This window comes from Zalophus californianus, chromosome 2 (assembly GCF_009762305.2).
Source record: "Zalophus californianus isolate mZalCal1 chromosome 2, mZalCal1.pri.v2, whole genome shotgun sequence".
NCBI lineage: Eukaryota > Metazoa > Chordata > Mammalia > Carnivora > Otariidae > Zalophus > Zalophus californianus.
In genome coordinates, this window is record NC_045596.1 from 32134572 (window position 1) to 32162287 (window position 27716).

Sequence of the window (27716 nt, forward strand, 5' to 3'; positions counted from 1 at the left end):
TTAATTTGGCTGTAGTATAACCCCAAAAGTGAGATGAAATTCCATAAATCCTCCAGTGTCTCAGTCTTCTCTTACCACAATGATTCAAAAACTGGTATTTAGGGATAACTGAGAAGGGGAAAAAAAAAGATTTTCCTGAGAAGGGTGTTCAACCATTAATAAGCCCCCCCACACACACACACACACACCTTTTTTAAGCTATAGGGACTTCCCAAACCTTTTAGTTAGTTATTGTGTACTGGAACTCGCTAAAATGGGGATTTACGGTGCAACTTTTCTCCAGGTTGAACAGGGAAGCCTCGTTCCAGAGCACCAGTTAACAGCACCCCACAGTGGTGCTCCTCTGATTGCAATCTGCCTTCCCTCTATTCCAATATCCTTTGCTGTAGTAAATCATTCTTTCAGTTGTGCAGTAGCATTTAAGGCCTGCATGCTTAATCTTTAATTAGTTAAGCAGTTACAAGCTCAAATTATATAGTGTGAAAAATATCACAATAGATCACAGTATTGTCGATCTCCCCTGCAGAACTCTGACATTCGCAAGCTTAACAAAGCCCATCTCTGTCACACATTAATTACTGCAATGTCCTTGAAATAGAGAATAGCATAGTTATTACTATTTGCAAAGAGAACGTACTTCTATCTCCCGCATGTCAGCCCATGTGTGGGTGTATGCATGTGTATGTGTGTTTGAAAGACACATAGACTTTGAAGTAGGGCCCCCTTTTCTGTACATCTTTGCCCAAGTGCCTTTATATGTGTTCCTTCTACCCTAACCAATTTATCCTTTAAGACTAAGATTGCATCCCCTCCTCCAGGATGTCTTCCCTCACTTCTGTCTTCCTCCTTCATTTAGGTGCCCCTTGTCTGGGTTCCCATAGCACTCTATTCATTAAGTCCACAAACACTTATTGGGTAATTTCTGTATCAGGCATCTGGCTTGGTACTGGATTTTCAAAGATGGATGAAACCAGTTCCTCAAGGAGTTAAGCCCCAGCCCAGCCCTTTCCAGGCTGCATTATAATTGTCTCCATTACCTGTCTCAGCTATGGGACTGTGCCTGGAATAAGGTAGCTGTTATATTAACAAATAGATGAATAACTGAAAGACCTCCACATCAGCAATATGTTAATTATCAAAAGGGAGCCCATCCAAAGCTTTAATGGGTAATGTACTCCAAGTAAATTCCATTGAAAAAACTAATAAAAATTAAGTCTGAGTGCTGAGATGGTGGGGGAGGTTCCACACTGCTCAAATATTATGGTGGTATTCATTAAACAGGAAGGAAAGATGGAGTCTTTCAAACAAACCAGTTTGGGGCACCAGTAGGCCAACCTGGGTCCCAGAGCTCGTACAACTGGTTCCCAAGAGAAGCAGGATACTGTCCTCTCACCTCCCTGTCTGACCTCCCTATTGCTCCTCCACCACTATCCATCCCGTTTAAATGAGCACATTGTCTAGAGTATGGCCTATCTGATTTCTGTCTCTGATGGAATTTCTGGCACTAAAACATGCCATTGAAAAAGATTCTTATTGCTCACATTAATCTAATTGTTCTGTAAAAAAAGCAACAATTACTGAATAATGGAGAACTTTTCTTCTAGTATTAGTCTGTTATTTAGATAGCTAGAATAAAATAGAAAGTTTATAAAATACCTTTTTTTTCCTACTGAATTTTTCCCTCTGAATAAAGAATAAAATAAGAAAAAAAAATCTCACTATGAAGTAATTATTAAGCACTGTTGGTTTGTTTTGACATAGTGGAACTTTGTTATGATACACTGTTTAAAAATAAAACTTGTATTGTCCGTTTGCCAAAATAGGGAGGGGAATAGAGATGATTTCCTGTGTCTGTGTAGCAAATTTCAAGTCGAAAAATGTGTTTTGAACCCGGTAAGCAGAAAGGGACATTCCAGGTACTCGATACACAGCCTTTCTTCATCAATATTTGGGTGTTTTTGCATTGTCATTACTATCTCTCACCATAGGGGATCATGAAATGAGTGAAAAGATTTTAACTCTTTTTAAGTAATTGATGAGACAATTATTTGTTGAGCTTATTTTATGAGCATCTAGAGCCAAAAGCTTCTTTCTGTGCAATTCCTCTCACAACCACCAAATAATTCAGTTCTGTGGAGGTACTCTGATACATGGGTAGACACAAGAGAAGCATTTGCGCCAGAGCAGTTCTTGTGGTAGAGTGTTGTGTGTAGTGTACCCTGCAAGCATTGTCGAAACACAGAGATTCATGATACAGAACCCCTCTGAGAAGTGTTTATGAGGTGTGCCTGGGTGGCTTAGTCGTTAAGCATCTGCCTTTGGCTCAGATCATGATCCCAGGGTCCTGGGATCGAGCCCTGCATCCGGCTCCCTGCTCAGCGGGAAGCCTGCTTTTCCCTCTCCCACTCCCCCTGCTTGTGTTCCCTCTCTTGCTGTGTCTCTCTCTGTCAAATAAATAAATAAAATCTTAAAAAAAGAAAGAAGTGTTTATGAAAGGCATTTGTCTGTATTGGACAATTTTTTTTTCGTAAGGAAAAGAAACTACTCTTCCCTACGTAAAGAGATGATTAAGATGCGACAGAGTAGAGGGTTAAGAGCATGGAGTTTGAAACCTAGACAACCTGGGTTCAAATCTCAACTCTGTCACTTTTTAAAAATATGTATTTATTTATTTATTTGAGAGCGGGAAAGCACGTGTGGGAGGGAGAGGGAGAGAGAATCTCTAGCAGATTCCACGCTGAGTGTGAAGCCCGAGGCAGGGCTCAATCCCAGGACCCTGAGATCACGATCTGAGCCTAAAAGAGTCAGAGACTTAACCCACCGCAGGTCCCCTCAACTCTGCCACTTAATAGCTGCATGATCTTGAGTAAGTTACTTAACCTCTCTTTGCCTTAATTTTTTCACCTGTAAATTGGGGTGATGGATAATTGTCCTTACCTCCTGACTCAATACTGGTCTTTAGGGATAATTGGGAAGGAAAAAGGAAAAGATTTTCCTGCGAACTGTATTTAACCATTAGTAAACCTTTTTCTTTACATTTTTTTTAACTACAGGACATGGAAAACGTTTTAGTCTGTTACTCTGCATTGGAACTCTCCAAAAGGGGGCTAGAATGTACAGCTGTGAGTGTTATGAGACAAAACCCATTAACTAATCCCTGCTAGGTGCTTACAGTAGCGGCGGGCACATAATTACTGCTACAGTCGTTCCCCCTTATCCAGGGTTTCACTTGCCTTGGGATTAGTTACCGGTGGTCTGGAGGCAGACAATCCTCCCAGTGAATCGGCCCAAGGCCAAAGGTAACCTAAGGCTCCATCACAAGGCCTAAGTCATTCACATCACTTCATCTCATCAAGGAGGCATTTTATCATCTCACACCATTACAAGAAGAAAGGTGAGTACAGTACGGTGAGTTTTTTCAAGAGAGAGACCACATTCTCATAACTTTTGTTATAGTATATTGTTAATAATTATTCTCAATGATTAGTTATTGTTGTTAATCTCCTACTGTGCCTAGTTTAGAAATTAAACTTGAGGTATATATGTGTAGGAAAGAACATAGTATACATAGGTGTTGGTACTATCCACGGTTTCAGGCAGCCACTGAGGGTCTTGGAACATATCCCCCACAGATAAGGGGAGACTACTGTATTATTATTAACCCCCTCCCCAACTCCTACCCCAACATTTGGCCCTTTTGGCAGTGATTGTATGAGCTTTGACTTCCCTAAAGCAGCTGAGAAGGATGGAGCGGATATGTATCTTTCAATGTGCAGGAAGGAAGGCTCTCCCCAAATGCTCACATCTAGAAGTCAGACTTGTTAGTGGTAAGTAATCACTTTGAGAACTCCAGCCCATACACTTCCCCAGAGCAAACCATTTCCTTTCCCAACATTATTTTCATGTAAGGGGAAAATAAACATTTAAAGATAACTGGGAAGAATCAGGGCTCCATATAAGGATATAAACTGATGCCTGTCGTTACCAGATGCCAAATCCCAGAAAGGACTACCTCTGAAACAAGTTTTTAAACTGTACAAAGCAAATTGTCAGTTGGGGGAGGGGAGAATGAAGAATTTTAGGCCACTATTTTCTATTAAGCATTGCAGAGAGAGAGAGAGAGAGGGGAGACAGAGAAGGAGGCTGTGGTTTGTACTAAAAAGGAATTAAAATAAAAAGCAGACTCCAGGATCCTGGGCAAAGGAGACCTTGTCTTAATCTCAGTTCTGTCACAGACAGTCTGCGAAATGAACTTGGCTGAAACCCTCAACCTCCGGGGCTTTGGTTTCCTTACCTGGAAAATGAGGGCATTAACCAGATGATCTCTAAGATTTGCTACAGCTCAGAGATCCTGACTTTACAAAATAAAATAGATGTCAGATGTTATATTGAGCAGGCAACAGAAGCCAAGTGTGGAAAGTTAAGCAGGAAAAGGATCTTTTTGCAAAGATATTATTGGTAGCTCACAGAACCAAAGGGAAGGCTGGAGAACCAGTCTCAGAACCAAGGCAGTTTGGTGGCAGTTCGGGGTGTACTGGGGCGTCTAAAAGCAGGAATGACTCAACTCTGCTGCTGGGATGAATAAGCCCAAGTCGGTTTTTTTCTACCCATATGTCATTGTACCTATAAATCAAAGTCCTGACATGGAGGGTCAAATTGGTTTAGCTCTGGCCACATGTCACGCCTTGGCTGATGGGCAAGAAACTTTGATTTACAGCCCCATTAAGACATCATTCCATGGGTGAGAGGTAATTTCCCTAAGAGGAAATTGGCATAAGGTATGAAAGAAAGATAATGACGACTATGTGGCTCTTTACTACAGGTGTTGTGCCTGCTCTTGTAATATCACACAGTGATATCACTCTTCCGTGTGAAAACAGATAGGCTATTTTTACAGTCCATCTGAAAATAAACATAACTTTGCAGAGAGATTATGACACCATGACAACTTTGCGTACACTCTTCGCGAAAGTTTGGGCAAAAACACATACTTGAAGAATAGCCTTAGCATGCTCCAGGAGATTGGTCTGGGGGAGAAACCAAGCCTGGGTTTTATTTTCAGCCAGTTTCTCTCTGCACATCTCCTTGGAATTGAAGAGGCACGTGCCCAGAGGCACCTGCCAGTCTTCCTCCTCTTCCATATTTGCAGAGCCCTGTTTTGATTCTGATGGTCAGTTCCTCTCCCCTCCTTAAGAACCAGGCAAATCTGGATCCTTCTAAATTTGTCACGATGGTCTCATCCCCCCCATCATTGGTTGGTTTAAGAACATGTCCATGATCCAATTCTAGATGCTCTGACATGAAGAGAAATCTGGGAAGGCTTCTTATAAAGGTTTCTTTACTCTTAAAAAGGACATTGTGGGCTGAGCACGTGATGATTGCTGGTGCTATGGCACCACCATTTCATCTCTTCTTGGAAACACTAGAGGGAACCCCGAAGACAAAAGTCAGATGATGGTAGAGAGGAAAGTCGGGGGAAAACCTGGGTGCATTTGGTAGGAGGTCTTGAATTCACCAATTCTGGAAGCATTCTCTTCAGAATTCCTGTTAGGTAAGACAATCCATCTTATCACTTAAGGCATTTTGACTTGGGTCTATTATTATTTACAGATGAAAGTATCTCAACTGATAGCCCGCAAAATGATTTTCTTCCAGTAAGTAGCCATGTTAAATCCATATTTCCCTCTGGGAACAGTCTTACCTCTCAGGAAGGAATATAACTCATCCAGAGGATTTTGTGAAGTATATTTTTACCAAAATGTTCTGATTTTCCCCTTCCCATGCATGTACACTTCATCTTGTCCTTCAAATCACAGAAACGTCTATACTACTTTGTCTTTACTAAAGTACATGATTTCCAGTTCGCAGAGGGGTTTCTAAGCCCAGCCAAAGATTTGGTTGTCATACCTCTAGGTTAATTGATAACATACGTTATTGAGATTTTAAAAATGTAAGACCTTCCACTTATTGTCCTAAGATCACCACCCATCAGAATAGCACCAATAGTTAGAGATGATTATGAAAGATATAGACAGAAAAGAGAAGTAAAATCAAAAAGAAACAGGGAAGGAAGCAATCAAAGTCAAATTATGAGAATAAATTGTCAAAAAATTGAGCCCAAGTCTTTATTCTACCATGTTTTACATGAAGGGAAAGAAATATAGTTGGGAGAGCAAAAGAGAGAAGCTATCTCCTGAAAGAGGAAGAAAGGAAAATGCAATTCATATGATATTTGTCTTTTGTAAAATTTGGTTTTATTAAACATAGAGTAGGTACAAAAGTATATTTTAGACACTTCAACCCAGAACTGAATCCACATATCACTCCTGAGACCATAGGCAAATTGGTGAGCTTCTTAGGGACAATGACACCTATCTCCAGGAGTCATTATAAGGAAGAGGTGAAACTCTACAGGGCATGTGCCTGATGTACAGGGGGCTCAGTAAATGGTTTTGTTCCAACAAATATGTATTAAGAAGCTTCTGTGAACCAAGCATCATACCAGCTGCCAGGAATATTATGGTGAGCAGAATCAGTCTAGAAAGGGCAACAGAATTAGTTAATAACCATAAAAATACGTATAAATAACAGATATGAAAAGGGCTATGGAGGCTGAGGAAGTGTATACTTGGGAAGTTTGATCTCTTCTGAAAGATCAAGAAAAACCACCTTCAGCCCTGCTTACACCCACTTTCTTGAAAAGCCTACCCCGCTTACCGCCAACCAGATATGATTCACTGGCCTGTGAATTCCCAGAAAGAAGCGTGAAGCCTGTACATGACATTTATCTTACCCTATGGTGTCTAGCATTATAACTAGTAGTATGCATGCCCGGTCTCCTCTACCAGAATATAGACTCTTTGTAGGCAGACAGCAGGCCATCTACAATGTCCGAATGCTTCACACCATCTATTAAAGTCTATTATTTCAATAAATAAGTGAAATTAGCTTCCAGAGAGCTGCCACAATTTAACAGAATTTGAAGCTTAATTTATGCCTTTTGTAAGCCAAGTTCCCACTGATTTTCAAGTCATTTGTCTGAACATAATAGGCAATGTGCAAGGAAACAATAATTTGGCCTTTCAGAAATCGTATAATATCCATCCCTCATGGAGTGTGATACCCCTAAACTCCTGCTGAATAATCCCAGACCTGAGCCCGACTCACCTATTAATCAAGCTCACAGAGACAATAAAAAGTGAGACTACCAGAATTCCATTTGCCAAATCTTCAATCCCTAAATGTTATGGTTAGAATCTCAGTTTGTGATCTAGCAAAAAGGAAGAAAAGAAAAAGAGTACCAGGAAAAACCTCTTTGTGCTGAATCACTCATTCCGGTTAGGTTGCTTAACAGTAAATCTGACCCTGCAGTTAAACTCTAGAAATCTGCTCAGACAAGCAGGTGTAACCTTATAAGGATGCCAGGAGATTAAATTCCACCTTCACTCTGGAAAGGTATTTTTATATTTTTCAATGTTGAGAGATGCCCTCTTGTCTATATGAGCTTTTATTGTAATTAATAACTATAATTATTCTTTTTTTTTTAAAGATTTTATTTATTTATTCATGAGAGACAGAGAGAGAGAGAGAGAGAGGCGGAGGGAGAAGCAGGCTTCCCGCAGAGCAGGGAGCCCGATGCAGGACTCGATCCCAGGACCTGGGATCATGACCTGAGCCAAAGGCAGACGCTTAACCATCTGAGCCACCCAGGCGCCCCAATAACTATACTTATTCTTGACATCAGTGATAGCTATGAAAAATACAAACACCAAGAAGAATCAGAAGAAACATTTTGCTATTAGATTTAAATACTCGTTTCATTTAGTATTTCACTTAAATTCATTTTATTTTGGTATCTTTGAAATTTTTTAAAACATCCTCAGTGCCAAAAGGAGGCAAAATTTATAAATCCAAACAAATGTATAAAGGAACAACCCAGGCCCTCTTAAGTAATTTGCCAAATAGAAACAATCCATCTGTATAGGAAAACCCATCAAATTAGAATCTTCAATGTGGGCGAACGAGAGAAAAGATTTTCATCCTTGACCCTGGTTTTGGTTCCTTTCAAAATCAAATTCTTGGGGCCACTGTAAGCTGTATAATGACAGATAAGCAAAGACAGTGAGCATTCCCTTGTTGTTTCCATGGGTTTCATCAGCTTGTTTTCCATGACTCATGACGGCTTCCTGAAAAAACTCTCATTTCTTTGATCTCGTGGGTCAAATCAATGCTCTTGAGCCAGTTTTCATCAACCAGTCAGCATTCCTACTGTTTCCTATTGTGAATCCTCAGCTGGACCCATATATTTACTAGTTAGCTCATTCCCAAAATGAAGTTATGAGTATTCTTCAAAAGGGTTCAGTCCAAATGGTCCAGAGGAATTCAGAAGGATACCCTGAAGATTGAAGAAAAAAAAGACAAATATTATTACCACAAAAATGTTAACTATTACCTGAAAAGAATTAGTGGAGAATAATTTTTTAAATCATTTATTAAAACTATGTATTATAAGAATACCAAAAAACTTCCCAATATCACTTTAAGATTTTATTTATTTATCTGTGAGAGAAAGAGACAGCTTAAGAGAGTGAGCATGAGTGGGGGAAGGGGCAGAGGAAGAAGCTGACTGCCCACTCAGCAGGGAGCCCGATGCCGGGCTTCATCCCAGGAGCCCAGGATCATGACCTGAGCCAAAGGCAGGTGCTTAGCCAACTGAGCCACCCAGGCGCTCCCCAATATCACGGATTAAGAGCTCTTTCCAATCCTGTGTTAGGCAATGGAGCCTCCGTTATAAACCTAGGAAGACTCTGTGGTTAGTGGTAACAAACTTCTCAGCCTAGGACCCAGGGAACAGAGGGTCTCCTCGAGCTTCTGTCACTACAGTATGTTTGGGTTAATTTTCTTTTCTATAAAATGAAAGTGTAAGTGTTCATGCAAATTTCTTTTAAAGAGACGTAGAAGTTGGGATTTAATCATCCATTCAACGTATACTTATTGAACACATACTAAATGCTAGGCAGCATTTCTTCTGAATGAGGGGGTCTCTCCGTTATGCTCCTTGAGGCCCCTGTGACTCTCTATTGGAATTAAGACTCCTCAATCTGATTTCTCCACTGACTGCATGTTATTTGGCCAATGAGTAGCAGAATTCTGGACATACAGTAAGTGCTCAAAAAACATTAGGTGAATGAACAAAGGGGATCTCTTCATATGCAAGGTCAAGCATCCCTGAACAAGGAGGACCAGAATGAGAGGCATCAAGCATAATATTTCATTAAAACAATTCTATGATTACATTAGTCTAGATTACTTAGCAATTTCTGAGCCAAGAGCAGACTCTGATTCCACTAAGACCCAAACACTAAGACCTGCTTCTCTCTAGTTCTGAACACAAATATATCCTTAGCAGTTAGTTTCCAGTTTGACATATTGAACCACCTGTGCTTGATCCCTTTGCCTCTCTAGATCTGCACTCCATTTTTTTTTCCCACCCTGCTTGGTACCCTGGGAGGCCAATCTATATGAACTGCCTCAAACCAGCTCCAGTGTCCTCTAGCTCTGCTTGGGTTTGACCAATGGTAAGTACTGGCACATCGGGGAAAGAGAACAGCCAAAGTGAAATATTCTCTCTCTTCAGGGCAATCACAGGCTGTTGTCACTTGACTAAAAGTCACAGTCCCTATCAGGCAGCCCTCCCGACATAGTCCATCAGTGTGCATGCGTGCGTGTGTGTGCATGTGTGTGTGTGTGTCTGTCTGTCTGTCTGTCTGCCTCTGTCTCTGTCTCTGTCTCTCTGGGTTCCTTGCCCCTTTAGTCTTAGGGACAGCAGCAGAGCCCCACTGTGACTAGTTTGAGGGTGCTGCACTCTCCTTTTGGATTTTTCCACAACCTGACTTAATAGACCTTTTATTAAACTCACCTCAAATGATTCCATTTGAGTATACTATTAGTTTCCTGCTAGAATCTTGACTGATAACTACCTAGGTATCATGTATCATGAAGAACAAATAGTGGTATACACACACACACACACACACACACACACACACACACACACACACACACTGGAATATTACTCAGCCATAAAAAAAAAAGAATGAAATCTTGCCATTTGCGTGGCACGGATGGAGTTAGAGAGTATTGTGTTAAGCAAAATAAGTCAAAGACGTATTTTGTCTTTCAGAGAAAGACAAATACCATATGATTTCACTCATATATGGAATTTAAGAAACAGAACAAACAAATATGGGGGGGAGAAAAGAGAGGCAAACCAAGAAACAGACTCTTAACTCTAGAGAACAAAGTTGGTTGCCAGAGGGGAGGCGGGTGGGGGGATGGGGAAATCGGCGAAGGGGATTAAGGAGAGCACTTTTGATGAGCACCAGGTATTGTACGTAAGTTTTGAATCACTAAATTCTACACCTGAAACTGAAAAAAAAAATAAAGACAAGTGAATGATCTAGCCTATCACCATGAAGCACAATAAAAGGATACTGATAAATGCTAGTGTCTCCCCTCTTCTCTGTTATAATTTTTATACCCCCTACAATAGCTGTCTATAGTGCCTTTAACATAACAGCTACTTAATAAATATGTGTTGAATGAATGAAAAATATTTCTAAGACACTTCTGACCACAGTTTGGGATTTAAGTACATGAAAATCAATGCACATTAATTAGATCATCAGATGTTACATTGAGGGAAGTTCTTAATTTCAGTAATTGAAGGTCAGGGGTTGTTCTGCTTATAAATTCACATTCTCTCTTCTCTTATGTGCCGACTGAAACGATTGGCCTGCTGGGATTATGTATGACCCAACCTGAGGAAACAGCCAAGGGATGAGCTGTCATCTCAGGGGCACATGCTGTTTAACAGACTAAGAGATTTGTTTTTTGGTCCTTCTTAGACCTTGGAAGAAATAGTGATTTTATTTCATGTCATCTAATTCATCTGAACTGCTTTTGCAAGTTCATCACTTTTCGTCTCCTACTCCCAGATAGAAATGAAGGTTGGGGTAAATTGTACCTCCTTGGATCTTTCACGTTTATAATGAACAAAGGCAAATCATCAGTAAAGCCAAATCATCACTTACCGTGTATACTGATCTTGCAGATGCACCATGGAGGTAACTTCTAGTTCCGGTATTGGAGGAAGCACTTTCTTGACCTGAGTCAAGGGCAGCCTCTGCTTGGTCTCTATTTTTTAAGAAGGAGAGCTGTTCTAGTCTGTGCTTTGTCAATAGCAATGCAGAAACAGATAACAACATTTTCCAACGTGCTAAGAGAACCATGCCCTCCATCTAGCAAGGATATTGGCAGTTTCCATCACTCCCTAAATTTCCTGCCTACAACTGTGACACCGTTAACCCATTTCTCTTAATTCTATTTCTTTCATTTCTCCTCTCCCCCCACTTCCTGAGCTCTAGACCTGATGCATAGTTAGAGGAGCAAAGTAGAGAAAAATATTTTTTGCGTGCAATGCCAAGTAGAAAGAAAGGAACTTTAGTATGGAAACTGACTGCAAATATTTTCTTTGCGTTTTGTTAGAATAGGTCCCTAAGAATTTGTATTAATACCATCTTTGATTTCAGGGACAATTTTCCAAGAAGCCAAGTTCCAAATCAAATGAATTCTAATCTGTCCTCCTTTTCTAGAACTATGTGACATCAAATCCTTCTAATATTATCTGCAGCTGACTTCAAGGTAGGAGATGAAATTTCAGGCCCATGGCATATGGTATCTCTTTCATTCTGCTGGGATCTGGGGCCTTGATTTTCTAGTTTTTATATTGAAACTTGAGTTTTACATAATACATGTGGTTTTTGCTTCACAGATGTCTCTACTTTTTATACAAAGCCCTGGACATGAATGGAAATGAGGTGACCTATAATTTAAAGAGAAGTTTGAGTAGCTGCTTCTAAGAAGACAAATCAAAAAGGAAGGTTTAAGTGTAATCAAGATTATGATGCTTATCAAAATTTTTTTTAATTTTTAAAAATTTCTACATGCATTAAAAAAAACAATATCATGCTTCTTATTCATGAAGATGATTAAACACTGGTACAGATTACCAAAATAGAAATACTGTTAAACCATCCCTCAGAGTTTTATTCTTTTAATTAGAAAAAAATTTAATAAGAAAGACTTATTTTTTGGACTTAATTTTCTGAATAAGAGATACATTCACATGATTAAAATTTTATAAACTATGAAGGGATATTCAGCAAAATGTCTCCCTCTTACCCCACTTCCTACAGACAACTGCTTTCTACCACATCACATAATTCTTTCCCTTTTCTCCTTCCTTTGCCACAGACAAACAAGGTTTTTAGATTTTTGTGGATAGAAATATAGATGATAGATAGATTTATACACTTATATGTACATATGTTCTTTTTGTCTTTCTTTACACCATTGGTAGCATACTATACATATATTTGTATGTATATTTAATGGTCTAAGAGATCTTTTCCCGTAAATGCTTCCTCATTCTTTTTTACAATTTCCTGGTATTCCATAGTATGGATGTATCATCCTGTCTTCAAACACCCTCCTATTAGATTGTGTCTAATCTAATATTGCAAACACACTAGCAATAAACATTGCACATACATTATTTCTCTCCTATGTAAGTAATCCACAGGAGAAATTCCTAGAAATAGAATTGCTGGCTCAAAGGGCTTATGCATGTGTAACTTTGATAGTTATTGCCAAATTTCATATCATAGAAGTTGTACCACTTTAGCCTCCCTGTTCACCTTAGCAAAGTATGAGAGTGCAGAGGGCCTATCGCCCCTTGCTACAGAGTGTGATGGCAAACTTCTGGACTTTTACCAGTCTGGTAGATGAAAATGGCATTTCAGTGTAGCCTTAATTTGCATTTCCACCTGAACGTAAGCTCAGTGAGACCAGAGATCTCTGTTTGGCTCATTGCTGTGTCTCCTATACCCAGAAGGCCAATATTATTGGAACATAGTAGACAGCAAAAGAAAAATTTCTTTTGGGAGAATTTACCGTGAATGAGACTAAACAAGCTTTCATATGTTTAAGAGCCATTTGTATTTCCATTTCTATAAACAGTCCATTTATATCCTTTACCCATTTGTCTACTGGGTTATGGTCTTCTCTCCGTCAATTATTAGAACTTCCTTATTTATTATTTACTAGGAAATGTTGCTTATCATATGTGATGAATTGCAAACAACTTTTCGCTAATGGTTTTTACTGTGTACATTATTTTGCACGTAGTCAAATTTATCAGTCTTTTAACTGAATTTTGTGTCATGGGTAGAAAGCCCTACTTTGTGGTTATAAATTAATTCTACCGTTCTTTCTTCTATTACTTTTATGTTTTCATGTTTACATTAAAATTATTGACTCATTTGAAATTTACCTTAGTATTAGTGTGAACTCTGGATTAAGGTAATCTTCTTTCCTAGATGCTTATTCAGTTGTCCCAATACCATTCATTCAATAATCCTTCTCTTTCCTACTGATTAGATATGCCACTCTCATCATTTACTCAAGTCCTAAGCTTTCTAATTTTTCATTAGATATATATTTTTTAAAGATTTATTTATTTATTTGAGAGAGAATCTTAAGCAGACTCCACACTGAGCGGGGGAGCTGGACGCAGGGCTCGATCTCATGACCCTGAGATCACGACCTGAGCCGAAATCAAGAGTTAGATGTTTAACTGACAGGTGCCCCTCATTAGATATTTTCATCTACTTAAGTACCAGTACCATGGTGGAATGGATACCTCTCCTCTTTCTTCTTCTATGTCAATTTTTTCCTGGCTATTAGTGACAACTTATTTTTCATTAGGATATTAAAATGACCTTGTTCATGATTTAGGAAGAACTGATAACTTTATATATTCATCTTTCGTATTCAAGAACATGATATACCATTTTGTTGTTGTTCGAGTCATTTTTATGACTCTCAGGAGGATTTTTCTGAGGTTTTCTTTTTTTTTTTAAAGATTTTATTTATTTATTTGAGAGAGAGAATGAGATAGAGAGAGAGAGAGAGCACGAGAGGGAAGAGGGTCAGAGGGAGAAGCAGACTCCCCGCTGAGCAGGGAGCCCGATGCGGGACTCGATCCTGGGACTCCAGGATCATGACCTGAGCCGAAGGCAGTCGCTTAACCAACTGAGCCACCCAGGCACCCCTGAGGTTTTCTTTAGAAAGATTTTGTGTAGTTCTTTATATTAATTTTATTCCAGTTATTTTATCTTTTATGGTTATTTTAAATCAGCAGTATCTTTTAACTGGTTGTTATTTAAAGATATGAATGCTGGGATTAAGAGACTCTTATCTCAGGAAACAAACTGAGGGTTGCTGGAGTGGAGGGGGGTGGGAGGGATGGGGTGGCTGGGCGATGGAGATTGGGGAGGGTAAGTACTATGGTGAGCGCTGTGAATTGTGTAAGACTGATGAATCACAGACCTGTATCCCTGAAACAAATAATACAGTATATGTTAAAAAAAGATCAGTATATTCTCTTTGCATTTAACTATTAAAAGAAAAAGAATAATTAAATATTAAGGAAAATCTTAAATATTGAAATTATTAAAACCCTCAAATAAAATATTTTTAAATGATTTAAAAAAAAAGACATGAATGCTGGGGCATCTGGGTGGCTCAGTCCATTAAGTGTCTGCCTTTGGCTCAGGTCATGGTCCCAGGGTCCTGGGATCGAGCCCCACATCGGGCTCCCTGCTCTGCGGGAAGCCTGCTTCTCCCTCTCCCACTCCCCCTGCTTGTGTTCCCTCTCTAGCTGTCTCTCTCTGTGTCAAATAAATAAATCAAATCTTTAAAAAAAATAAAGATATGAATGCTATTGATTTTTGTCTTAATTTCATACCTTGTCTCTTACTGAATTTTATTTTTAAAGAATTTTTTTAGAGAATTTTCTTAAATTTTCCAGGTACACAAAGTGATCATTTTCCCTTACCAATTTGTTTTTTTTTTTTTAAGGTTTTATTTATTTACTTTGACAGAGAGAGAGAGACAGTGAGAGAGGGAACACAAGCAGGGGGAGCGGGAGAGGGAGAGCAGGGGGAGTGGGAGAGGGAGAAGCAGGCTTCCTGCCAAGCAGGGAGCCCGATGCGGGGCTCGATCCCAGCACCCTGGGATCATGACCTGAGCCAAAGGCAGACGCTTAACGACTGAGCTACCCAGGCGCCCCTCCCTTTCCAATTTGTTAACCAGATATCTTTGTCTCTTACCTAATTGTGTTGACCAGTACTTTCAGGACAATGGTAGGTAAAGTGGCAACAGTGGACATTCTTGAAAATTCCTGGCTTTACAGACATGCTTTTAGTGTCTCCCTGGTAAGTATGATTCTGGGGTTTTGTTTGAGACAGATATATGTTATCATGTTAAGGAAGTACCTATTTATCTTATTTTTATTGGGAGTTTTATGAAGGATGGGCATTATAGTTTGTCAAGTGCATTTTTAGGATGTATAGAGATAACCAAATTTTCCCTTTGATCTATTAATATGAGTGACATTAATAGATATCTCCTAATGGAGAACTCTCCCTATATTCTTGGAATAAGCTCTTCTTGGTCATAGTAGGAGTGTGTATATGTATGTATATATATATATATATATGTTTTTATACTGTGATACTAGTGGATTCTTTTGCTAATATTTGTTCAGAATTTTTGCATAGATATACATGAGTAAGATTGCTCAATGATTTCATTTTAGACACAATCTTTCTTAGCTTTATATGTTATTAATGTTTATTTCACAATAGAATTAAGAAACATCCTTCTTTTCTATGGTCAGTAACAGTTTAAATACAATTGGAAATATCAGTGTTTTAGAGACTGGTCAAAATTCCCCTGTGAACTGTTCTTTCTGTTACTTTTTCAGGGATAACTGACAAATTTCCTATTTCTTCTATGATAATTGTTTTGTTTAGATTTTCTATTTCTTCTGGTATCAGGTTTTGTCAATTTTTCCAGAAAATTATCCATCTTAATTAGAGATGTTAAAAAGTAGCAAGTGCTCTTTAAGGAACAGGAATAGATGCCCTTTGGGGACCATTTCCACAGACATTGAAGACCCTTCCATTCCTATGGAAATGCTAAAATAACCACCAAAGCTAGAATTTCTTCTTACAGAGTATTTGGCCTTCTAAACGGTAAGTGACAGAGCTTTCCTGACTGGTTAGGACAAAGATGAGAAAATGAGACCAGTCTTTACCTCGACACAAAGCTCTCATCTCCTTGTTCTCCTCCTCACAGACCCATTTCACTGGATCCCCTTAGCATCCTTTATTTTTACCTTATTGTCAGTAAGTACAAACCACATCTACGGGGCTAGTTCCCTCATCCCTATTTGTCTCACACTGAAAGTTCCTAGGAAGCTGTGATTCTGTCTTCCTAAATCTGTGCTTCTCAGAGGGTGGGTGTGGTAGGCAGAACTCTAAGACAGCCCCCCAGCTTCCCACCCCCTGGTGGAATGCCCCTTGTAATTCCCATCCCTTGAGCATGGGCAGGACCATGAATGGGATTTCCCTCCTGTGATTGGATTACATTATATGGCAAAGATGAGATTTTTGCGGCTGTATTGAGTTATTGAAAAGAGAGACCATTCTGGGTGTGCCCGACCTAATGAGGTAAAAGCCTTTACAAAAAAGGCTGGGCCCTCCCGGAAGTTAGTGAGGATCTCTTGTGGGACTTCAAGAAGCAAACTGCCGAGCTGTGAAGTGTCTCTAGAAAGGCCAGGTAGCAGAAGTCTGCAGGTGGCCTCTAGGTCCTGAGGCAGTTTCTGGCAGACAGGCGGTGAGAACCCAGGGCCCTTAGTATACAACCACAAAGAAATGAATTCTGCCAACAACCTAAATGAGCTTGGGAGTAGAGCCTCCATATAAGAACATAGGCCAGCTCGCATCTTGATTTTAGCCTTGTGAGACCCTGAGATCCAGCAAAGCCATGCCCAGATTTCTGACCCACAGAAACTGAAATAACAAAGGTGTGTTTTAAGCCATGAAATTTGTGGTAATTTGTCACACAACAATAGAAAACAAATAAAGTGATCAACGGACCCTTGGCCTGCAAACCACAAGAAGCTGAATTTAAAATGCAGGTTCTAGAACCCTGTCCCAAATCTACTGAATTATAATCTCCCTTCAAAATGGTCCAGGAGCCTGAAATTGTACAGACATCCAAGTTGATTCTGATGCATATTAAGCCTTCAGAATGAACTTACCATGCAGATAATTGCTTGGACAATCTCTGACAAAGTATCTTATCATGTCCAGAATTTGAAATTTGGAGACAGTTTTTTTAAAGTTAAAATACCAAAAGAGCCTACTCATGAAATTAAATAATTACCAAAGAAAATTAACAGAGCTCTTTTGCTTGGAAAGCTAAACCGCTCATCATTTGCTTATTCATTTGGTTTGCTGATGTTTTATAATATGGTATAACCATAATTTACTACAGAAAGCTATTATCTGTCAAAGTGATGGTTAGTCCAAAATAACTATCTAGTGGTGCATTATATTCTGTTTCTCCTAGTATCCAAGGACATGTAACTTATATGCTACTAGGAAAACTTCTGAAAAATTGATAAAAAGGCAAAAAGGTAGGATATATGTCATTTTAATGCCCTATTCAGAATAGCTAAGATGGGTGGGGTATTTTTCTAGTTTTACACTGGGAAACAGAATTTCTTTCAAATAATATTAATTTACCAACACTAGTTAAGGCAGCAGAAGCAGCCAGGAATATTTTAAAACTTCACAGAAGTCTATTCATGAATTTGTCAAAGGTCTGAACCAAATATTTCTTTGACTTTTTTTCAAGAACCTCAGAAAAGCCTAAAAAATTAAAAAGAACCTCAGGATGAGTTTTGACCTGGCTGAATCTAAAGAACAAAATGAATTTCCAGCAGTAGAAACTTTGATTAAAAATAAGACTCCATGCCGCATGTTCTTGAATAAACCCCTGTCACAATGCCCATGACATCGTCCAGGTTGCCCTCTGATATTTCTTTTTCTTTTTCTTCTTTTTTTTTTTTCTAGATCTCTATCATTTTTCAAAAGTGTTTTTTATCTATGACATCTGGCATCTAACCTCAATTCATCCTTCCAAAGTAATTCTTGATTCCCACTGAGTCATGGACACTTGCAAGGTGTTTTCTTCACTTTGTTCCTGATGATTTTCATGTCAAAGACAAGGTGCACCTCCCACAGTGAAGGTACATCTAAAACCTCTTCATCCTAGCCAGGATCTCTTGGCTGCTTAGAGAATTTGCCCCATCAATTTTTTATATTTGTATTTCCAAAACTACTTGTTCAGCTCTACTTAGTTATGAAATTGGAAAGTTAAAATAGCTAGAAACAAAAACAGAACAAGGAGTGGTAAACAGGGCTAGATACCCATACTATATATGATCCCAACGGTGAATTTACCCAATTTTGTTGTAATTGCTTACTGTCTGCCTCCTCGTGTACAAAGACTGTATTTTATGCACTATATTCCCCAGAACCAACCTTGGAGGCACACTTCTTTGTGCCTCATCTTCCTTAATAAAAATGTGTGGGTACAAGCAGGGCAAGAAGTCAACTCTGGGGTGCCACCTAGGAAGTTGGGAATAAGAAAAATAAGATTGTCCTCTGAGAGTTGGTCTATAAAATCAACTCATAATCACAACAGAAATGTGCAAAGTTATCTTCAGAAATCATTCCCAAGCCAAAGCCTATTAAGTGTGAAAAGTGCTGTGTTAAATGAGCCAATCAGGCTACCCCTAAAATGGGGAGGAAGGCCTTTCAAACTGTGTTGGCAAAGGGCTCTACCTTTAAGACCTCCCAAACAAGCCTTGGCGGTGATTCAACTTCCCACATGGTTTTGTCTAAGCAGAGAGGGCACACGTGTTAGTTGTCAGAAGTGTTTTGGCCCATATTTTCTCTCAACTGTATTGCCTTCTGCTCTTATAAACCTGTTTTGTGAGCTGGATCACACAGTGGATCTTTTTTGGTGGGCCGCCATTGCAGGAGGCTGAGCCCGCAGGCCTGAAGGAAGGCTTCAGACCAGGTATATTCACCAACGTGAGGCCTCTGTGTTGCCTTGCCTTGCGGGGGGAGCAGCCAGGCAGCACCCGCGCCACCCCGCCCCCGCAGGGCCCTGGTCTCGCCCTGCGCCTTCTCCTTAAAGGTTCAGCCGTGTGTACTGATGCCTGAACTTCCTCGTGACTTTAGCAAAGCCCGTGTGGCTGCCTTGAAGCTACAAGGAAGAAACTAAAGGTAAGGGTAAATGAGGTAATTAAGGTGTATTTTGATGTACTTTCCACACCACCAAGTGCAAGACAGAGTATTTTTCCAAGCGCCTTTTTAAGCCCACTTGAGGGGCCTGCTCGAAATTGGGTAGGACCCAAATATGCGCTCAGCAAGGGTGGGCTATGGATGGCTGACCTTGGAAGTGGGGACCTCAGCACTTCCTTCCCTTCCCTGTACTTTGGGAGATTCAGCCATGATTCCGTGGTGACAATAGCAATAATGTCTATACTGTTGCCCACAAAGTACTTGCTCTCCTTATAAGAGCTTTTCCAGAGATGAAGGAATTCACGTTAATCTTCACAGATTACTATAGTCAAAGTGGATGCGGACGTTTTCAAATGGTTTGGTGATTCTTAGTCAGTTCTCTAATCTGGCTTCCAAAAACCCTTCCAGTCCTATTTCTTCTCCCATCCAAGTACTAACCAGGCCCGACCCTGCTTAGCTTCCGAGACCAGACGAGATCGGGTGCGTTCAGGGTGGGATGGCCGTAGACCTATTTCTTCTTATTGCCCTACGAATGCAGAACTTCAACATTGCTATTCATCATTCTGACCTTTGCATCACATAAAAACCTGGGCCGTTTTGTGCAAGCCCAAGATAGCTAGTTGCTTTTTGGGGCTAATAGAACCAATTATGGTAGCTTAAAATAGATTTCCATTATTCAAGGAGCCAACTTTCTACTACGTTCAGAGCTCCATCTGTTATCGTTAACAGTGATCCTAAAACCATTCAGCTGTTCCAAATCTGGCCAGTGTGAAAATCAGATGAGGGTGGGAAAGTACATGACTGCAAAATTACCTAGAATTAACAACTAAAGAGAACAGACAGCTGCCAGTTTTCTGAGCCCTTGTCTCAGCTCCCAGCTCATTCACACTGAGGCTATCCTTAGCACTCCAAGGAATGAAGCTGATGAAGAGTTTAAAAGTTATAATTGGGTTGGGGGGGGAAGGTTTTGAAGGGTCTTTGTAAGACAGCAGCAGGCATTCTTTCTGCATAGTCCATGTAGAGGTGTATTTACTTCACAAATATTTATTAGGTACCTACTCTGTGCCCTCATCTGCACTGCACTACGAGCTGGGGATGTGGTAATGAATATTATCAGGCAGAGTCCCTGATCTCCAGGGGCTCAGTGGCTCATGGGAGCCACGTCAATCCAATAATAACACACATATATAATATATAACAGTAGTGACAATTGGCACAGAGAGAGCTGTGTGGTGTTCTGAGGATGTGTGAGAAGGGGATTGACCTAGTCTAGGAGGTCCAATATGACTCCCCTGAGGAAGGGTCAGTCAAGCTGAGATCAGAAGCAAGGCTTGGGGTGAACTAGACAAAGGCAGGGTAGGAGGAGGGCAGGTCTGCAGGGAGGGGTATGGGAGGCAGGATGCTCCATGTGGGGAGAATCTGCACAAAGATTGGAGAAGATGTTGATCTGTATATGTTTTATCATCAGGTCTTCCAGACCTAGCACAAAAGGCTATCGCATAATGGCATTCAATGGATGAGTTAGAACAAATCATCATATTCTGCCTATAGATTCTTAAGAAATTCTTCCTGCATCAAGAGTCACCCTCTGCAGGGATGCCTGGGTGGCTCGGTCATTAAGCGTCTGCCTTCGGCTCAGGTCACGATCCCAAGGTCCTAGAATTGAGCCCCACATCGGGCTCCCTGCTCAGCCAGGAGCCTGCTTCTCCCTCTCCCGCTCCCCCTGCTTGTGTTCCCTCTCTCGCTGTCTCTCTCTCTCTCTGTCAAATAAATAAATAAAAAATCTTAAAAAAAAAAAGTCACCCTCTGCATTCTGCTCTGTTCTGTAATCAAGCAGATGGCTCCAACCTTTACTGTTTTATGAACCCAAATCTGTACTCTGAGTCATAAATATTATAGTTAAGCAAGTAAAAATTAAATTTCCATGTTATTTTGCCTGGTTGTGGGACATCTGGCACGAGCAATTTATCTTCTCCTGCTGAAAATTGAAACCGGCTTAGTCCTCATTATGCTGGCCGTAAACATGTTGCAAATTATAATTTTACATTGCCATTAGTTATATTTTGGGGTAATACAAATTACTGGGTCATCCACTTCCTTTTGGCATTTAGTAATTCTCTTTCACAATAAAAATCCATTTTCTTTCCTTCGCGGTCCCTAAGAACCTACCCACATTAACTGCAAAAAATATTTCACTAATGCTAAATGTCACTCTGAGGGTGACTCACACTGTCACACACAAGCTCCTACAACCTTCTACAGCGTAGAGAAAATGTTTCATCTCGGTTTCCAGTGTTAACTGTAAAAGAACAAGGTGAGTTTTGATCTGTGGCTTGAACCAGCACGAGTAAATTCCCCAGTTCACCACAGCCCGTAAGCGCTTTGCCAGAAAGCCCACTGGACAGATCTGAGTTTGAACCCGACTCGGCCAGGAACAGGCTGTGGGTCAATTACTTAAACTCTCTTAGTTCCAGGTTTTGGCATCAGGAAAAAAGCGAGATTCTTGTGAAATGAGATAAAATGTTGTCTGTGAAAGTCGCCTAATGAATGTGTATAGTCTAATTAGGTTTCCCTTCTTCTAAGGCAATGGGCGCGGGGAGCGGGGTGAGAATCTCCCTAACGGGGACATCAGCTCCGTGAAAGCAGAGACTGTGCTGGTCCGGGCCACTGTCTTATCAATGCTTAGTAGCATAATGCCTGATCCTGAGTTGGGGTTCAACAGATTTTGGTTGAGTAGTTGAAGGTGAAGAATTTCAAGTTTTCAAGATTTCACCATGTTTAGTGGACATAGAGGGGAGAGATGAAACGAGCCCCTTCACTGACCCAAGCACCAGGAGTCAGTGGAAGCTCTAGTCCTGGATACTTGGCGTCCTAGATATTTAGTTATTGGCTCTCCAACATGAGGCCATCTCTGGGGTGCTCTCAAAGATGCAGGAAGCCAGAGGGGTAGATATTCCCTCTCCCTGCTTCCTGGCACCCAGAGTACCAATCTGTGGCCTGCCCTCAGTCAGCCAGATACCCTTCCTTGGGGCTCGCCATCCTGGACAGTGATGCAAAGCTGGAAGGTCAAAGGGTGTAGCTCTGGAAGCTCAGAGGAATGTCCAGCGGTGGTGACACCACCAGACCATTCCCATGGTGACTTTGGCTGTACTCTTGGCTGCCTGGCCCCCTTTAACTCCTGTTCATTTTCCAACCTCTGAATGCTTAACCTTCCTGGTGTTTCTACGGGTTACCTGCCAGTTTTCCAATAGGTTTCCTCTCGGCCAAGCCAGCCAAGTTGATTGCTCTTGTTTGTATCCAGCGATTGGGGTCCTAGTTCACTGCTCCTGCCCCTGACTTTGGTCTCCCAACGTGACCAACCCTTCAAACACTGTTTCCAGGGATACATTTCAAATTGCCTTTTGCATAGTTCTCCAAATCTCTTCTTCAAGATGGCCGATGTATTCCATGATTCTTTGACGTCCTTGGCAACTCTGTAGAGTTATATATTCTTTAATGAAGTCCAGTTATGTGCCCTCTGATCACTCTCTGGCTGTTTGTTTTCATCTTTCCCAAACCCCAAGATAAATTCCTTGCTCATCTGCTCTTTTTGACTCTATCCTCATTTCCCCTTCAGCTTTGTGTGATTTAACAAGCTTTTGTGCACAAACTATGTGCCAGAAATTATGCTGGGGACCAGGATCCAAAGCTGAATAAGAGAATCATCACCTGTGTGAAGATAACAGTCGACTGAATAAAACGTAAAGTAGATTCATGCCAAGACAGGCAACAGAAGCCAGCACGCTTCTCAAAGCAAGGAAGAAAATACTGGAGTCCTGTTGAAGCTTGGGATTTGATTCTTTGTGACACTGCTTTCTGCAGGGAGGAGATGCCTTACTCTGCCCATGTTCGCTGTGATCTGAGACATGGGGCCAGGGTCTGGGTCATCCCGCTTTATTTCTCTCTCATCCTTTTGAGGGTGTGAGCCTGTCTACCTCCACGTGAGCGTGTGTAACAACACTTCGTTTGTAATACATGAACAACCTGAGGGACATTCTGGAACATACAGCTTGAGACAACAGCAAGCTGCTTTGCTGAATGGGACTGTAGTCACTGCTCCCTTTGAACCGTGTTTTGTACTCGTGTTACTGCTCTGCCAGAGGACCATGCTGGCGCGTTTTCTCCTTACGTTCTCACTGCGGCCTATAATCGATCATGACAAAGAGAGGCCTTAAAAACGGCACTTGAGGGAGACATTATTTCCTTCCCATTTCTCTCTCAGAAAGAGCAACTTATAATAGGAGGGGGGGGGGGAATTGCATCTAGGTTAATGGCCGAGTCCGTTTCCTCTGGTGAATGAAAATCAAAGGCTCATAAATACAACTTGTGAGGTTAGTCTTGTGGTTAACCAGTACTTTAAATTTGTGATTCCCCCGATTATATGAGTTGACAGGGGGACTATGGACTTTTTCTCAAAGCTGCAGTGCTCAAAATTATGTCTTGAAAAGAGCAAGGATCAGGATTCCCGAGGCCACTGAAAAGGCTCAGCAGAACTAGGTTGAAACATTCCCAGTGCATGGATGTCAGGCCTGGGGCCCACGTAAGAGGGAAGAACAGGGGAAATGCCGTTTTCTCCCTATAAAGATGAATTTGGGCATTGGAAACAACCTTCTGATTTTAATGCCATTAATCAAACAAAACTGTCACTGACCACACAAAACTTCCATCAACGTTCTCCACATTTAGCTGGTATCAAATGATCACTCAGCTACTGCTTATTATTAGCCATCAGTGAATACTGCTAACGCGGAGAACAAAAAGTCCGAATTTTTTTAAAATTGAGTCCTTCAGGTGCACGCAATCCCATTTTTCCTCAAGCTAGGGGTCTGAGTCCCTGCTAATTTAAATAGATAAGAAAAGCCTTGGGAGCAGAGTTCCCAGTGAAACGGTGTGCAGATCTGCATGTGGCTACAATGCAGTTGTGGGGGGCGCCTCGGGCTTGGTTCACCGTCCTTGCCTTTTTGGAAACCATTTAGACACCAGACCTGAAGCCTCCTTATCTGACGTCTCACAAAGTCTGAAGGAGCCTGCTCACCAGCTGGACGCAAGGAGCTGTAGAAACATCACTCATCATGCCGCGGTTTGCACAGAGTCGAGGAGATGACATCTTCCTGATGAAGAAGAGCACTTTGCCCGCGTCCCAATCTCCCTCTCTTCCTTTTTAATATGATTTGACAGCTTGAATTCAGAAGGAGGCTTTGCAATTAGGAGATCGAACCACAGCGTCTGTGCTAACAGCTCCCTTAGCTGCTCTAATTAGGGTTCCCTTCTTCCATTTCTGTTTCTCGGGAGAGGACAGGGGACTTTTTAATTGGGGCTATTAGAAGTTCTCGTTACACAATGACACCCTTTGCTAAGTGAAAGCTCCAGCAAAAAAAGCCATGCCCACTCTGCAATTACTTCTTGCAATTCCGAGGAATAATGGTATCTTGTCTCATTTAAAAATAAATCTGAGGGTTCTTCCTTATTGCTTTCTCTCCTCTGCCTACTCACATGAATTTCTTCTTGCCAATTAGGCAAACTTTCCATTATTTAAGGAGCTAGTTTTGATCGTAACTGTCCCCTGATAATAAGACATATTAAACTAGATTTCATTTGCCCACAGATCCTTTCTTCCAGATACAAGGCTAATTTAAATGAGCTTAGATCATTCGATCTTGGGTCTATAGTGAAAACGGTGAAGGACTGGGATTCTCAAAGCCGTGCTCTGTTGGCACGTCACAAAACTCACCTGAAATAACCCGCACATTCAATGTTCGCAGTTTCTCGGAATCCTGTCCTCTTAAAAGAGCAGAGGTAGGGGCGCCTGGGTGGCTCAGATGGTTAAGCGTCTGCCTTGGGCTCAGGTCATGATCCCAGGGTCCTGGGATCAAGTCCCGCATCGGGCTCCCTGCTCCTTGGGAGCCTGCTTCTCTCTCTGCCTCTCTCTCTCTCTCTCTGTCTCTCATGAATAAATAAATAAAATCTTAAAAAAAAAAAAAGAGAGAGCAGAGGTAGGTTTGTATTTATGACCTATTCCAAGAAAAGAAATGAAATATTTAAATGATAAAAAGCACATTCTTAATATATATTCCCCATGTTGATTCCAAGGATTACCAAGGAAAATGGGCCATTCACAACAGGGCCAGAAGTAACAAGACATTAAGGGCTTTCCTCATGAAGTTATTTTCCATGAGCAAACACAGGATCTTTCTAAAACAAGTGGTTTCTCCACTACCCTAAATGCTATCATGCCGTCTCCCCTAATGAGAAGCACCAGCTCTTATGTATAGAATATTATATTGCTTACATTAATATACATAGACATATACAGAATATTTAATGCATATTTAATATTTAATAATATTTAATGTCCTAAATAGTGTGACATGTTTCATTACTTTATACGCTTGGATTTGTAAGGCAAGCCTTCAAAAGCCACTAAGCCTGTCATTTGGGTGGATGTTCATAAAAGGTTCACTCTCCACTATTGCTTTCTAGACGGTTTTTTCTTTTTATTTTTTAAAGATATTTTTTATTTATTTATTTGACAAAGAGATAGAGAGCACAAGTAGGCAGAGCGGCAGGCAGAGGGAAAGGGAGAAGCAGGCTCTGCTGAGCAGGGAGCCCGATGCGGGGCTCGATCCCAGGACCCTGGGATCATGACCTGAGCCGAAGGCAGCCACTTAACCACCCAGGTGCCCCTCTAGATGGTTTTTTCTAACTGGCTTCTGTCTCTCTTTCCTCACATGCAGTTATATGGAAAAGTGGATGAAGAAACTAAAAAATGTGCAACATTTGCAAATAACATTTTTATTTAAACTAATATAATTTTTAAAACTAGAAAGACCCTAGGTCTTGACTCTGACCTTTTGTTAGCTATATAACTTTGGAAAAACCACTTAATCTCTCTATGGCTCAGGGGTTTTTTCCATCCATAAGTGAAAATAATAGTACACACCCTGTTTAAGTACTTGGAGAATCTAATTAAAAAAAAAAAACCTTGTGAAAACGCTCTGAAAATGGCTCTTCTACAAATATATAATATTGATGATGTTATTATATATTAGCCTTATATTCTAAGGTATCAATGGCAAGACTTGATATGAAACTGCTCTTAGAAATACCTGCAACAGGGGCGTTTGGGTGGCTTAGTCGGTCAAGCGTCCGACTCTTGATTTTGGCTCAGGTCTGAGATCTCAGTGTCATGAGATGGAGCCCCGTGTGGGGCTCTGTGTTGGGCGTGGAGTCTGCTCAAGATTCTCTCTCTCCCTCGCCCTCTACCCCTCCCCCCTCTTCCTCAGGTTTGATGTTCAGCCAATATATGCATGGGTTACACACCAGAGGGGTTGGTATATGCGTGGGTACACACCACTAGGGCCATAAGTCAATGTCCATCCTGATAGGTGGATGCCTGGGTCATACTCAATATTTTTAATATCACCCCCATTGCCTGATTTCCAATTATACATTATAGCTCCACCCCGCCAAAAATCTACTGACACCCTTACACCTATTAAAGATTGACTCCTCCCACTCATCACTCAGAGCCACCCTGTTCATGATCTCCCACTCTGAAATTCTTGATCACCACCCTATTCTTCTACCTCTCTTCTCCCTTCACTTCCACTAAGCCTCTGCTCAACCTCCAGCCCCTTTCAGCTCCTTGCCCTGCCTCCCCTGCTATTCGCTTGTCTAAGTAGACAAAAACACATGAACCTCCTTGAATGCTGACACTGTGTCTCACTTATGCTTATATTCCCCGGGTTACCTAGAACTGCCACTTACACACAGTAGGTGCTCAATAAATGATAAATTGAAATTGAAAAAGAACGTACATCTATAGAGAAGATCCTAACTGGACTGTCCCAAGCAATGGATTTTTTTCCTCAATACTTACTCCGCCATTTCCACATTCTTCTGTGGCTTTCAAGTATTTTGTGGAGAGTGAGGATGAGAAAAAATATAAAAACGACTAGAACTAAAACATACCAAGTGATCTTCATGGAACAAGTGAAATCTGCAAAGAAAAAAATACTATAAAAATACAATAAAATGATGCAACAGAGAGAAGCCATATGGTGATGTGGTGGTGTTCTACTACATATTTTGGCCTTAACCGAAAAGCTCCACATAAAATCATCCCTGGTATAGTGTCGTTTGCCCTCCTGATTTCTTCCCTGATATGTTAAGTGAGTGTATTAAATGAAGAAATTTGACCAGGGATCTTCCAGGGATCCCTTTGATCCCAAGACTCTAGGATTAATTTCACTTATAGGTCATGTAGGTGTTAGTTTCCTTGTGGTTGCTATCACTAAGCTCAGATTACAACAAGCTGAGTCTCAGAATCAGGGCCATTTGTAAATAACAACGGTGGCCCTGGGCCACACAGTCAAAAATTATGCCCTCAAA

At 40.8% G+C, this 27716-nt stretch overlaps 1 protein-coding gene across 12 annotated transcripts in view; it reads right to left on the bottom strand.

Moving 5' to 3' along the window:
- Positions 1 to 8234: 8234 nt before the first annotated feature.
- The window catches only part of TMEM156 (transmembrane protein 156), a 59250-nt gene continuing 39768 nt past the window's right edge, over positions 8235 to 27716 (bottom strand). For 10 of the 12 annotated variants that reach the window (XM_027599737.2, XM_027599741.2, XM_027599740.2 and 7 more), the window contains 5 exons: positions 27205 to 27324; positions 25057 to 25290; positions 18519 to 18605; positions 11094 to 11196; positions 8235 to 8395 (listed from right to left, as the gene is read on the bottom strand). In XM_027599737.2, the coding sequence (XP_027455538.2) occupies positions 8383 to 8395; positions 11094 to 11196; positions 18519 to 18605; positions 25057 to 25290; positions 27205 to 27324 (557 nt within the window). In that variant the 3' untranslated portion in view covers positions 8235 to 8382. The remainder of the gene's footprint in view (positions 8396 to 11093; positions 11197 to 18518; positions 18606 to 25056; positions 25291 to 27204; positions 27325 to 27716) is intronic. The other 2 variants (XM_027599739.2, XM_027599748.2) reach the window with 2 other exon arrangements.